The sequence below is a fragment of the Corvus cornix genome, chromosome 10 (genome assembly GCF_000738735.6).
Source record: "Corvus cornix cornix isolate S_Up_H32 chromosome 10, ASM73873v5, whole genome shotgun sequence".
NCBI lineage: Eukaryota > Metazoa > Chordata > Aves > Passeriformes > Corvidae > Corvus > Corvus cornix.
In genome coordinates, this window is record NC_046340.1 from 3715113 (window position 1) to 3729979 (window position 14867).

The 14867-nt window shown below is 38.6% G+C and overlaps 1 protein-coding gene across 5 annotated transcripts in view; it reads left to right on the forward strand.

Moving 5' to 3' along the window:
- ADAMTSL3 (ADAMTS like 3) overlaps positions 1–14867 on the forward strand; it is a 179574-nt gene that overhangs the window by 24547 nt on the left and 140160 nt on the right. For 4 of the 5 annotated variants that reach the window (XM_039557996.1, XM_039557993.1, XM_010391094.4 and 1 more), the window contains exon 3: positions 11163–11282. The exons of the other annotated variant lie outside the window; for it this stretch is intronic. In XM_039557996.1, coding sequence (XP_039413930.1) covers positions 11163–11282 — 120 coding nt within the window. The remainder of the gene's footprint in view (positions 1–11162; positions 11283–14867) is intronic. 5 annotated transcript variants of the gene reach the window in all.

Genomic DNA, 14867 nt, shown 5'->3' on the forward strand with positions numbered 1-14867 from the left:
GACTTAGAGGCTGCGTGCCACGAACAGTTTCTTTCGGGAATTTCTCTTTAAAGTCGTGCTGAAACAGGTGTGCACACGTGGAGGGCGCTTGGCTGAAAGGCATTCACCTCATGTGCCTTATTAATAACCTTAAACCAACATTCCTACAGCAGAACCGTGACCATTTAACTGCTTCCTTATTGTGAAAATGTGCCTGACCAACTCAATGTGTAAGACTGCTCAGTCCATAAACCCTGCAAAGGGACTTATTGCAGTGGAGAAAGAAGAGTAGACAAAGAACTGGGTTAATATCACTAAAATTATCAGAAGTAGTGGAAAACTAACAGTGGAAAAATCACGTTTTCCTCACCATGTGTTAAATGCATTCGTGTGCTGAGCTGTTGGAAATCCTGAGTGAGCTGGGAGTGAACATCTGGCTGGGGCATTTCTCTACAGTCTGGTTTCTTCCAGGTGAGAGAGGTTTTGTCAGCTAGAGGTAACAGGGAGGAGAACTATTTTGACTATTTACACTCTTATTCAGGGTGGTCTGTCTTCTGTAAGTAGAATTTGGGGATACACCCCCCTCCCCAGCCCCTCTTTAGAGAAATGTTGACAAGATGGTAGCAGGCACTCTCAGTGCTCAGCTGAGAAAGGTGGCTGAAGAGCAGTGTTAGCCTAAGCTCTCCTGTGGTCCTTACAGGCCTATTTGGTCATTGAGAATCTTTCTGATGGTAGATACTGATTATCAGAAGCTTTCTATCTTCCTGATCTGTCCAAGTTGCTTAGTTGCATGCCCTTTGGGTTCTCCTACTTGAGTTTGGGCTATTTTATCTTCAAAAGAGTTGTGCCAAAGATGTATTTTCCTGCTGAGAAATATTATTTGAGTTCTTGGTGGCTGAGACTTTGCCTCTTTCCAGGTCAATTTCTATTAGGAGAATTTGTAGTCATTTACAGTAGCAGAGCAATTCCATCCATTTCTTCTACCTGTTTAGTTTATGATAAACACCACACTGTTGCTGATGACAATATTGTATAAACAGTGTGCAATGAAGAAAAATTACTAGTGCTAGGGCAGCCTTTTTGGGGGCTGACTCTTTGCCAATTTTTCCCTGCCACCTGAACCAGAAGCAGATGTACAGAGGTTGAGGGCAGGGAGAAAACTCCCTGTTATCAGCAATGAAAGGCATGACAGTGCCCTGCCATATATGATAGAGTCACTGTTCAGGTTTCCTCACGTGACAAAATCTTTGGTTTTAATTGCACTCCTGAACAACTTTAATATCAAAATCTCCAGCATTTAGCTCTGAAGTATATAGTGGTTTAGGATTCTTTTTTTTCCCCTAAGTGCCGTGGTTTTAATACCATTCCATCACCCCACACATTTCCCTTCTTTGTGTTTTCATTATGCAACAGGAATTCTCTTAAAAATCTGGATCTGCCACTAGTTCTAGCAGGTGTTTGGCTTCTGAGTGCCAGAGTTTTTTTCTTCACACAGCTTATGGATGAGAATTTCACTGCCCTTAGGCACAATTTCAACTGAAGTATATGAAAAGCATGTTACTGTGTCAGTTCAAATTATATCACTATTAAAGAAAAAACTCAAAAGGAAATTAAATATAAATAATCATACTAACATAACATAACATTAATAACATTAAGGTTATAATTTAAATTAAAAAGAATTGGGAAAATATGAGTCAGAAGTCCCAGACTCTCCTGAGAGCAGCCATTGTAAATGAGGATATTGACAACTTTGAGTCACACAATATGTCTTGAGGAATAGTACTACAACACTGGCGACTATAAGAACTAACTGTTATGTTTTAGTTCTGTATAATATATTGTGTGGGAGCTAAGTATTGTGTGAAGTCTTGTATCCTACTTTCCCTCATCCATATCCTGTTTATCTGATGGTGGCTAACACTCTTTTGAGGTACCCCGCAGTGTCCTGGGTCCCATTTTGCTCAAATATAAATATACAAATTGCTACCACCTGTGTTGCCTTCCTTGGGCTGTTTAGACCTGCATGTAGAGAAGCTGGTCATACGGAATGGAGGGTGTTTTTCCTTAAATCCTGGGTCCTGCTGTCACACCAGCGTGGGCATGTCACTGTGGCCAGATGAGAGCAAAGAGGCATTTTACAAGTACTGTGCAGAATTGTTAACAAAATGGTGCCATCATGTCTCAGATGCCCAGAATTTTTTCTTTGTTAGTTTTTAGGAGGATTTTTTTTAGCTGCAACTTTTGGTTACCTGAGAGCACTCACACCTTTCTTGTAACCTTTCTTCAGCAGAATTATAGTTATCCAGTCTGGATACTGTGAAAGGGGATGAGAAGGAAGTAATTTATTAGAAGAGGGTGATGTTGGTCTTGCAAGCCAACTGGGTGCTGTTTATCTCACCAGGAAAGGATTAGGCTGCTACAGCTTCTTTTTCTTCTCATAAGGCCTGTATTCATCAATTTTTTGTGGTGTTATTGGGTAATCCTAAGGTCTATGTTAATGCATGGCCTGCCAGAGCTAGGGGGTGTCTTGGCCCTTCATGGTGGAGGCTTCTTCCAGCCACTAAAGGAATGACCCTGTATCCTTCCTCATTTCATTTTGCTCTTTCCTTTGCTCCTTAAGCAGTCTGAGTCTTCATTCAGTGCACGTGTTGATTTGTTGGGCTTTATAATCCAGCTGCCTCTGACAGTGATCCTACATAGCCTTAAACTCTGCTTCTTTCTTGCCTTTTGTAAAGAAATCTGCAGTTCCTCAATGATTATGCTTCCAGTCTCCTCCAGTATGTAACTGGACCTGCAATCGTGGTCCTAGACAAGCAGGATTGTCTGTTTCCTGCAAAGGAGTGCAGTTGTCAGCAGCTTGTCACTTCAACAACAACAGCAAAAAAATCCTTCACCACATGGTGTTCATGATAAAGGACACTAACAAAATGTCCTGGATTTTGCTGCATGGAGTTAATTTTCCACCTGGTAGCTGGTATAGTGCTGTATTCTGGATTTAGGATGAGAATGATGGTGTTTTGGTTGTTGCTGAGCAGTGCTTTCACTAAGCTGAGGATTTCCATCTTACACTGTCCAGGAGGCTGGGGGTGCACAAGAAGTTGGGAGGGGGCACAGCCAGGACAGGTGACTCCAAGTGGCCAGTGGGAGGGATGTCCCATGCTGTATGGGATCACACTGGACAACAAAACTGTGGGAAGTTGGCCAGGGGTGTGTGGCTGATGCTCAGGGACTGGCTGGGTGGCAGTGAGCAAATACAGAGCATTTCCACTAGGCATCACTTGTTTTATACATTCTTTTATCATCATTGTTTTCCTTACTTTATTTTTTTTTTTTTTTTTTTTTGTCCTATTAAACTGTCTTTATCTCAGGCCAAGAGTTTTACCTTTTTCCTGATTCTCTCCCCCATCTCTCCGTGGGGGTGAGGGAATGTCTGTGTGGTGTTTAGCTGCCTGTTAGGTTAAACTGCAACACAAAACTTTAAAAAAGTATTGCAGATTATCCTGGTTTCTTTGCTAAGGATGCCCATAGTACTCTTGTATCATACTTTTTTTCTGTGGTTATTATGAGAACCCTTAGAAACTGTCAATGAATAAAAGATAGAATTCCATGAGAATATGCTCCAATAATACTGAAAGGACTGTATTTATGACAAGAATTTTACCAATTTTTAGGTTACTATGTAAGGAATAAAAAGAAGGTTTTGTCTGGAATAGTGGAACATACAGTGAAAGAAGTGAGGTAAAAAAAAAAAATCTTTTTAGACCTATGTCTGTCTTACAAGATTTTAAAAAGAGGTTTAAATTAGGTATTTTCTCAGAGGTATTTTCTGTCTCATTTCCAGCTATTCCTTCCTTTTACTGTTTCCTCACAGAGAAGAGTTGATAAAGGGGATTCAATCTTAAAAAAAGAGTGAAAACATCCCCCAACCACTCCTATGCCCCCAAAGCACAAGCTTTGGGGAACAGGCAGGTAGAAGCTTTCCTCAGCAGAATAGATTGTTTTATCTACATGCTGTAAATCGCTTTTATGTTGGATCTAAACATGGCTGAGCCCCTTCCCCTTTCCCCAAGGCTAAGCTAAAGACTTGGGGAAGTAATTGGGTATTGTATTATTTTGAAAGCAGGATCTGATCCACAGTCACTAACTTTCTGACAATAATTGGAAGTGAACTGCTCTGGGGTTATCTTGTCTGGGTGCTGAATTTTTCCCCTTGGCTCTTCTTTGTACAAAACTAGAGAGAATTGAGTAAGCAGTGTTACTCACAGACCTTACAGTAGGTGTTGTATTGCAAGGGATGTCATCCTGCTGCAGATGGATTTGGGCCCTGGTTCTGTAAGGATGGCACTGGCAGCTTTGCCACTGATACCACTGGGAGAAGCTTCAGTCTGATAGTGCTGCTCGTTTTAGAGCAAATTTTAGGTCGAGTCTGCCTAACACAGAGTTTAGAAGAAGCTTCATTGGAAGAAGGAAAACTTCAGGGTTCATATTTCTTTTATTAAGCTGGGGTTTGAAAGTAAATGAAGTTTTGGCTAAATACTGCTGCAGCCTTTCAGTGAAATGTTTAATCTTTTAGCCAGACAATAGCAAGAGAAAACATAAGTAACTGTTGATAAATATCCAAAAAGCTTAATCACTAGTATAAATTTTAGAAGGTGCAGAAAAAGATTTCAAAATGTGTTGATCTCAGTCTGCAGCCCAAGCTATGCCAAAGAAAATGTATTTACATTTAATCAAGAAAAATGGTGGAAGAAATGTCCTTTTGAAAAGACTGAAAAATAGGATCTGAATTAAAAAACGAAATGATCTCCATTATTTTTTGTTTCAGTGTTGGCTTAAAGTTGTACAAACCAACAGCCTGAAGAAAGGTTTAGGCTGAGCACTTTTGTTCTGGTGACGTGATCTTAAGCACATTCCAGTCACTGGAATGACTCCTAGTGCTTGAATGGGCACAGGATGGTTTGAGCAGCAGAGATGATGTAGGCAGTTGCTTTCTAGCAGCTGTGAATATGATTATAGTTACAGCTTAGATTCAGTTTTCAGTGATAGACATTTGAAACAATAGCTGAACTATCAGTTCTAAGTTGCTTGCTGGCAGCATTTTCCTGTTCTGGAAGAAGGTGGCTTCTCCAAAATGTTTAAGAATTGTCTTTTGCTTATCTTTGTATGTATCTTCAACGCAGAGGCACATTTTTCCAAGCTTGTTTTGTTTCTTCATGTTCAAACAGGCCTAGAATGAGAGATGAGAGGAAAAAATCATTAGATCTGGGCTTAAATCAGACATGTCTTAAGCCTGCTTTTAACTAATACAGAGCATGCAACATGGAAGAACAATCCTTGAGTCTCCCACTAATTTTGTCCCCGGCACAGCTTTTGACTCAGTCTTTCAGATTGTCTCAGCTGTGACTTCCCTGATGAAATGTGACAGCCAAGTTCTTTTCAGAGTTATTCTATGAAGAAGTGCTTGACTTCAGTTCAGCCAAGTCCTCTTTCATTTTTCTAGGAGAAATGACATTTATATTTTAATTCTGATTTGGAATGCTGGCCTCTTAGTTTAATATTAATAATTAAATAATTGGCCTAGTCTGCAGAAATGCTAAGCTGCTGGCAGCTTCTGTGGAAACTCGGTTCACTAGCAGGGTCTTTAAACGTTTCAGAGTGTCTAGCATTAGGAAGCTGTTTTTGTAGATCTTGGCCATGACAAAAGCTAATCTGACTCTTACTAGATATTTCTTCATCACGATTACTTGCTCTGGAGACATCTGAAGTTCTGAACTGTTGATGTGACATTGTTTATCTGCAAATACACTTTCTCATGTTGTGATGAAGCTGGAGTGCTGTGCTCTATCTAATATTTTTGTGTTGCAGTCCTTGAAAATCCATTAAACTAAACTGCTACTTAGCTGCTGTATTACTTCCCTGGGGCGTAAATCAAATGCTGCAGCAGCTTAGGAGACAGATATTTAACTTGAATTAAATGGGAATACACACATTTTGGTATATGATTGGACTTGCTGTGCATGTTAATCTGGCAAACATGTATTTACAAGTCATTAAGAATGCAGATAGTTTTTCTCTTCTTGGTTTTCCCGTCTTTTTTCCCCTAAAATAACAATTTTGGAAATGAACGCTGCCCATTTTCTGCTTCCAACAAGAACTAATAAAAGAGCCACAAAACAATGGAAAGCAAACTGCCTTTGCTGATTTGTCTTTATAGAATTTACTTTGGGCAGGGTAGTGCAGTTGTGCATAACTGTAAAGCTTTAGTTGATTGGACCTTTTATCTTTTGTCTGTGTTTCTTTTTAAAAGGAAGATATTGAGGCAGGTTCAGGAAGAACATGGTATTTGTCATTTTCAGCGTTTGAAATAAATCATTTTGAAGCTTTCATCTGCATTACTCCAGTTTGCTCTCATTATGCTCCCAAGTTTCGCAGGGACACAGGCTTAGTTAGGGAATGATTTAAGTCTAGGTAATGTTTATGTGTCTCAAGTGTACATAACAGCAGAGTTCTTACTTTTCTCTGCATGTGCCTGTTGGTGCAAAGAAACTCTAAAATTAAAAAGTCCTCTGTACCTGAAATAGTAATGTTTTACTTCTAATTATGTTCAAGTCATTTCTTTGAGATATTAAATCTCTGTTTTCTCGCCTTCTTGACCTTCACAGCTCAGATTTAGTAGAAATCTCTCTTTCTAAAGCTGTTGCTGTCTATATATAAATATGGAACAATTACTTTCAAGTCTCCTGGTGGCTATGATTAAGTAGAATAGTAGCATGCTATAATGAGGTTTGGTTGAGCTTTGTCTTGGCCTTAGTATCAAATTACCTCCAGGAACTGTAGACTAAACGAGATTTTTAATTTATCTGAAATTACAATAGCAGTTTAAGTCCTTGGATGAAATTGTTTCTCTCTAACTTGGAAGGAATGACCAATGATTAATATTTATAATTTTTTAGTCATAGGAAAACTCTACAGTTTAGTGATTGCCCTGATTTGGTAATTGTGGGTGAGCTGGATGGCAATAGTTAACATGAATCCTGGGCATCAAGGAAAAAAAAGAGCAGTTAAAGTACTTGGCATTGTGTGGTGGTTTCAGAGTATGTCCCTGGGATTCCTTTTGGGTCAAATGCAATCAGAAGTTGTGCCCCAGCAGCACCTACTGTGCTCAGTCCCTGGGAGATGCTCAGCTGTGTGTGGGCATTCAGTCCTTCTCAGCTGTGCTACTTGCTAATGGCAGTATTGGCTGGGAAGCACTCACTGACCATTCCTCTTACTCTCAATAATAAAATAAAATCCTCAAATCCAACAACTCAGGCAGATGCTTCTAGTCAGTGTTATATGGAGAAATGAAACTGGGCAGCAGTAAAAACAACATGCAGCTCTTGGTGGAAGGAGATCTAAAAACCAGAGGCTTGGATACAGGCAATACTTTGTGTCTTCTGCAGTTGAAAGTGGAAGAGTAATGTGGTCTTTCAGCACTCAGGTGGGGAGTGGTGAGTGAGGAAGCAATCACAGCCTGAGATCAAAGCTGTGCCTCCAGCACAAGGCTTGAATAAAACCAGTGCCATTTCCCACTTCCCACTTATGCTGATAGTTCTCCTTGATCACATAGGCAGAAAGATGTAGCACGGAAGACTTTGTTTTTTTCAGTTTCTGACTAATAAGTTACATGTCCTCATCAGCTAGAAAGATTTTCAAGCACTGATCTGTTTCCAATTTTTGTATTTTCATTTTTGTCAGTAGGTAATATATACTTTCTTGTTACAGGATATATTCATTTCAATGAATTTTATGTGATTAGTATTATATCTGCTTTGGGTACGTTATCACCTTCTACTGTCTTCATATGCTTAAGATCATAAAAGCTGGTTTAAAATGCCTTTTCTAAATCTTAAGTGTACTTGTAACTTGAAACATTTAATTTAAAGCTATTGAGATTAAACTGGCCATTAAACAGACCGAAAACACTAGCATGAAAGGTAATTGTTTTCTGAAACTTGTACTTACAGTCTTTGCTTTAAAACATGAATTTATATCAGATTAGCTAAGTCATTCAGAGATGATCTCAAATATACTGTAAGCCCACAGACTGTTGAAATTTGAATTATGTTTAAGCCAAAGTGCCCATAGAAATATAAAAAGCCTCATAAGAAGCATTGGTAGATTCCTCAGTGGGGAATAAAATGGACTAAGTAGAAACATTTTATTTCGTGTTCAGTACAATGTATGAATGAAAGTGCATTGGGAACATGCAGCTTACTTGAAGGTATCTGGATCTAGAGGGTAAAAATGTTTTTTCTGCTACTTTGGTGAGTGAATACAAAAGAGTTCTTTGAACATTTGAAGATTTGATTTTTAAAAAATTCTCAGTTTGGGTTGTTTATCAGATGTAATTCCTTGGTTTCAACATTGGTTGCCATGACAGCTCATAGCATGTTCTTAGTGTGGGGTTTTTTTTTTTGTTTGTTTTTTGTTTTTTTTAATTAATTGCTTTGCTGCATTCTTCCTTACTTGAATTATACTAGACAGGTAGCAGTACCTATTGCTGCAGCTGCCAGATCAGTTTCCATTGTAACCTCCTGTGTAACCTTATAAAATATCTGCCTTTTACACTGAATTTTTCCATGCTTGGAAGCCAGATGTTGCTTGCTTGAATCTAGCAAGCATTTCTCTGCCTCTCGAGTGCCTAGCTGCTCATTAGCTTTTAACAACAAAATGGAATGTGTGTTAGAAGCCCCTAATTTTTCTTGTTATGTTTATCAAATTGGTATTTCAGCTTCAAATATTGGCATGTTTTATATTCAAAGCATGATACTGATTAATGTCCAAAGACTTTATATTTAAAATGTTTAACTTACAAAGATGAGAAATAAAAGCAAGTTTATTGCTACATATCCTACTGAAAAATTTGTTTGTGAGAAATTAGGCAACAATGTGATATATACAATTAGCTAAGAAGTATGGTGGGGTAATTTTGATTCTCTTCTGCCTGTAAATTAGGCAGCTCTTCCAAAAATATTGTTACAAATCACTAGCACTTAACAGTGTTCTTTTCCAAAGTATTCTACAAATACAAAATAAACTTAGCAATACACCATTAATATAGGTCAGTAGGTGCTGTAATTGTTTTACACCTGGTGAAATCGAGGTAGAAATGATAAGTACTTGAACCCAGGCCACCTGAGATTTCGAATGCATATCTCTTAGCCATTAGTCCTGTGCTGAAATCATAGGATTACATCATTGCCATATTCCCTCACACAGGATCTATCGATAGCCCATTGAAACCAGTGGGGAAGGATGCCAGATTATGTCAGCCCGTTTCATGTCTGGGTTATGCTTCACATGTCAAGGCTTGCATCAGCTGCAGCCAGCTCGGATTCAGAGGGAAGCATAACTGTGGCCCTCTTTTGGTGGCCTTATGGGGAAACTGTTGTAAAATGTAGATTTGTTCTCCACATTTTGTTACTTAATTATGCATAAATAAAATCAGTTGGCTGAAGTGTAACAGTGAGAGCTCTGCTGCAATAAGCTTTAGAAATGTCACGATAACACGGTGAGAATGGGAATTACTCTTCTGTAGGCCTGATGAAAAAATCCTCTTTACAATCCTGTTCAGTCTTGCATGCTGAAATATGACCTTTACCCTAGTCTAGACATGTCCTTTGCAAGCTATTTCTAGTTTATATGAAGACTCCTTGATTTAAACCAAGTATGTTAATCTGATGCTGTCACGACTGATGGGGTTTGCAGTCTGAGAAGCTGACAGCTCACAACAGAGTAAGCGAAAGACCGTAAGCCTCTCCAGACCCTCCTGCAAATGACATGCCATCTGCTTTTTATGAGATAAATTGTGAGCTTCAGAGAGTGAACTTACTGCAAGAGAGAAAGTGCAGTAGGTTTTACCTTCCTTTTCCACCACAAGCTGGTTAAATTATGTTGATTACTTTTGAAAACTCTAGTTAGCTGGCACCTATATGTGGTACAGTTCTAGCCAAGAGTCTAGAAACTGGGCGATGGCAACTGCCAGCTTTCATAGAAAATTGCTGTGTAAATGTCAAAATATCCAGTTTAATTACACCCCTATTTATTAAGTTTATTCGTTATTAAACATCCAGCAGCAATGTGTACATTTCAGGCCTTTTTATCTTCCCTGAAAGATTTCAACCTTTTGGAAGGTAATGTTCATCTCTTTGCCCTGTCCTCAGTACCACAGCTGGACTAAATATTCTGCATTCAAAAGGTGATTGCTTATTTTCTCTAGTATGCAAACCAGTTGGCTTCTCAGGGCAGTGTGGAATGCAGGAGGAATAAGGGCAGAAAAGTCTGTGCAGAACATTTGCTACGTATCTGAGGTTGCTTGAGACCTACAGTGCAGTGAGATGATGTTGGCCCAGCGTGTGCTTGGTGTGTTGAGCAAATTTCAGGTGTGTTGTGATTGCTGACCAGGCACTGATCCTCTGAGGAAAAGCTGTTTCTCTAATCAGGACCCAGGTGTCAGACAGCCCAGCTGGAGGTACCAACTATGATTCTCACAGAATTAGTTCCCCTGCAGCTTGAAATGAGCCCTTTTCTTTCCCAGCGTGTTCTCAAGTGCTCTTCCCCAGTTCTGAATAGCATCCTGAACTAATATGGAGCTCTGTGTTCACTCCAGTCATTCCCACTCCCTTCCTATTTCTTCTTTGCAGTAGTATCTTCCTGCAAGATAGGAAGGTAATTCATAATGTCATGGCTTCATAGGTAACCCTGTTGGACTACATGAGCCCTCAAGATATCTTCTAAGCTGTGTTATTCTGTGATTCTGTCTTTGTTTCTTCCTGTAAAAATATATGTATTATGTTTACCCAAAAGCCTGTTACCTGCAGTAGTCGCTTCTCTGTGTTTGAGGACAAAGGATGTCTTTGAGCACTGATGGTTGATAAGACAGAGATGGTCTCCTTTGGTTTAGTAGATTATTCTGCTATTGGGGTATCTTGTTTTGGTTTGAACCCCTGTAGGCATTCAGCATGTCTTCATCAAAGCAAAACATCCACCCAGAAATACCGTGCCTGAAAGCACAACGCTTTTCTTTTCTTTTCTCCAGAAGTTCATGTCTAGATTTTGTAGTTATATGCATAGTTTAAAAAAAAAAAATTACTTGTGTATGTAGGAGGTGTAACGTGACCTTTCTGAATTTCTTACAGACAAGAGCAGAGCAATCCCAAGGTGCATACTTCTTGCCTGAGTTTGCACTTTCTCCACAGGGGAGTTTTCTTGAGGACACCACGGGGGAACAGTTCCTCACGTACCGTTATGATGACCAGGTCAGTGTGCCCTGTGTGAAAATTACAGAGATTGTCACATTCGTGTAACCCTGAGATACAGGTCGCTGTGAAACAGATTAAAGACACAGAGCATGTGTTATCTTTTGAAGGCACATCAAATTTATAGCAAGCTGAATGATAACACGCTATGCAAAATCAAAATTAAGGCACTTAGTTGCATAAATAATAAGTAAAACCACTTTTGGAAGATACTAATAGGATGCAATGGAGACAAAAGCAGCAATATTTTAGTGATGTGTTAATAGATGTTTATAGTTACATCTGCAAAATGCATAGAATTAGAAGTGATTGTCCTTTCTGTGAATTGTTTGACTTAACCCTAATTTGCTTTATTTAATGGAAAAATCAGTGTTAGGCAGACCTTGCATTTTCCAGCACGTTGTATTAGTTAATGAAGTTTTTGTAAGGGAAGGTTGGGTGAATAATAAAGAAACAAATGGGAAGTGTAGTAATGGATGGAGCAGTATTTAGAAAGAAACAATTTTTTTTTTTAAAGGTAAAAATCTTTAATGCTTTCTCCAGACCCATAGAAACATTGTTAAACATGGAATATAGATATAAATGTAAAGAAAGCAACATGAAAGAAATGCTGTTAATCTTGGCAAAAGATCTGAAGTAAACCTAGGAAATGTGTGGCGTGCTGTGGAAATTTACTCATAACACAATGTGTTCCAGGAGTCAGTTGAATTTCACATCAAAACTGTCTGAATTACATTCATAGACACTTACAGTACGTTTCTTAATGTAAGAGGAGGGAATTTGTTAGGAAAAAGTCCCTGAAGAAGTGAGAGAAGAGCCAGAATTTCCCCGCATCACAAGGTATGGATCTGTCTGTGAGGGGTAGTTGTATTTTGAAAGATGGTCTCCTCGCAGGAACTACTTGAAGAAAATAATTTACTCATCACTACCCCAAAAGAGAGAACTGAGGTGAGGTTATTTAAGCTTTAAACTGACAATCTTTTTAGACAGACAAAAGGAAGCAGAAAAGATACAATAGAAAGCATGCTGAGCCATTGTGAACTGCTTGAATTTAGTTTAAATGTTTACAATAATTCATACTTTTGCTTCCCTAGAGGGTCTTGATTATCAACACAAAAGGTACTTGGATAAGACCTTCCTTGGACCAAACACCTGGGAAAGCAATAGCTTATAGGACAGTAAAATGCAGCTGCAACTCAGGCTGCATTTAATGACAGTAGTTGAAAAACACTGTAAAGGTTGTACACTTTGATCAAAATAGTTTCCATTTAATGGAGCACATTTTAGAGAAGATGATAAATCAAATATAACAGAGGCTTAGTATGAGTCTTTGACTAGACTGTTTGGATTATGTGAATAATATAGCTGATTAAAAAACAAACAAAATGAATCCCCTCGAAAAACCCTCAAATACCAGCATAGCTCTATACAGAAGCTGGTTCCAAGCTCAATTCCATTTGATGGAAAGAATTCCATTTGATGGAAAGTTTTCCATTAATTCCATTGAGATCTGAATTGGATCTAGGATATGGCCAGCTTCTCTTCTTTCATAAATGTGATTTAGTTTTGAAGCCTGCTCTTCCCAGGCACTTAGCAGTATGAAATTAAGTTTGAATTCCTGGAACTGAAAGTGGTGCTGAAACATCAAAATGTTGAAAGTAAAAGCAACTGTATTAGCAGTAGTTTCTTGTGAAAGGAAATTCAGTCCGTAAGCATTATTTATTAAAAGTTATGAATACATTGAATGCAGATGGGAGCTGATCTGTATCTCTAGCTTTACCTTCCTGCAAATAAACCAGGATTTCTTTCATGAATAGAAAGATTTTCCTTGATTTTCTAGGAAATTGATCATAAGTTTGTATAACATACAGTTATAATTATACTTTTGCTGAAATGTTAATACAAAACTCAATTGTATTGTGGTCAAACTGGGTCAGAAAACTAGATATTTTTCTTGTTTTCTGTGTTTCATTCAACTCTTTCTTTTGATGTTTACTGGTATGAATGGATGGAAGTCTTAAAACCAGAGGGTGAAAATCCTTCATTGGATAATTTCTTGAATTTTTTCAAACTGGGATGGATAGGTTTGATACATGATGAATGTGATAAGAATGCACAGGTGAATAAAAAGAGAGGAATCTATGCCCATTGAAAGTCCATTTTAACCTATCCATCACAGAAATGGAACCAATACAGGAAGGTTGCCACATGAATAAAGAACGCAGCAGCATCTTCTCACACACCTTAATTCCTTAACTTAGTTGTAGCAATTCACTTTCTCTCTTGTCCTACTGTGAAGGGCTGCTGGCCTGTGGGAAATACATTTCTTCCTTTCCCCTGATCTCCAGAACTGTCCTGTGGGCAATCCTACAAAGTCTTGGTGTTCTGGTACATCCCAAATTACACTGGAAAATTGGAAAAGTGAAATAACTCTGTGCACTTGACTCCAGCAAAACAAGAGATCAGTGTGATCTGGTCTGCTCTGGAGATCATTCCTCCTTCTGTGTCCATGGCAGGGAACAGAATAGATAAAGGGGTGAGAGGTTCCTGAGGCTGTGGTATGGAGGTGCAGAAGAGGGCGGCTCACAACCTCTATTCTTTTGGCGAACCAATGTTGAGACACTTGCAGGAAAACCACCTACCCCTGTTTTCCCAAGTGTGCCCTTTCCCCCCTTGCACTGTTCCTTCTATCCAGGCCAGTAAAATTTCCAGGGATAGATGGATAATATTTTTATATAGCAGCATCATCATCGTCATGATCCAAGATTAGTTTCCTTACATCCTCCAAACACAGGAATGTTTCAAAGGGGTTTTCTTTGGCTGTTGTGTGTGATATTTTTCAAGCAGGGAGCCAGTTTAATCAGAATCATTCATTCCTTTGTTAGTAAGTAATCTCAGTAAAATAGAACTAGCTGTTACTTAAATATTCAAAAGTATTTGCTATCTGAAATGACAAGCTTACAGCTTGAGATGAAAGATGAGTAAATATTAATAGGAACACACTGTACTCTGCTCTAGCCCAGCAGAATTACATATGGATTCATGTTGTACATGCAAGATAGTACATTTTGTTCTGGTTTAATCTGGCAGGACTGTGCTCTCATTTTTGTACAGGACTGCACTAACCTCTTTGCATATTTTGTTGCTGTATGTGTTTTTAAGAATTACATGCAGCTGAAATTCTTTGGCTAGATATTTTGAAAATTCAGTGAGTATCTTTTTTTACTGCTTCTATGACTAGAGAAGAAAATACCTTTTAAGATCTGATTAAATACTACCAGCCTGATTCACTGGGGTGACATCTGCATAGAGTGGGACATTATAGTTTTGACACATTTATTGCTGTATCTTCAGGGAAAAGCAGTGATTCAAAGCAAATACTTTTGAGGGATCCCAAAGGACAGAAATGTAGAAATGTTTAAACTGAACGTTTTCTAAAGGCTCCTGTGTTGTTCACCAAGTGATGTCTTGTGTCAGTGCGTTGCATCCTGAGTTTCTGGAATTCTACTGAGTCAATGCAATTTAAAACTTGGTACCAAATAGATTTTGATGTATAGCCAAAGACTTCAACTCCTGTTAGAAATT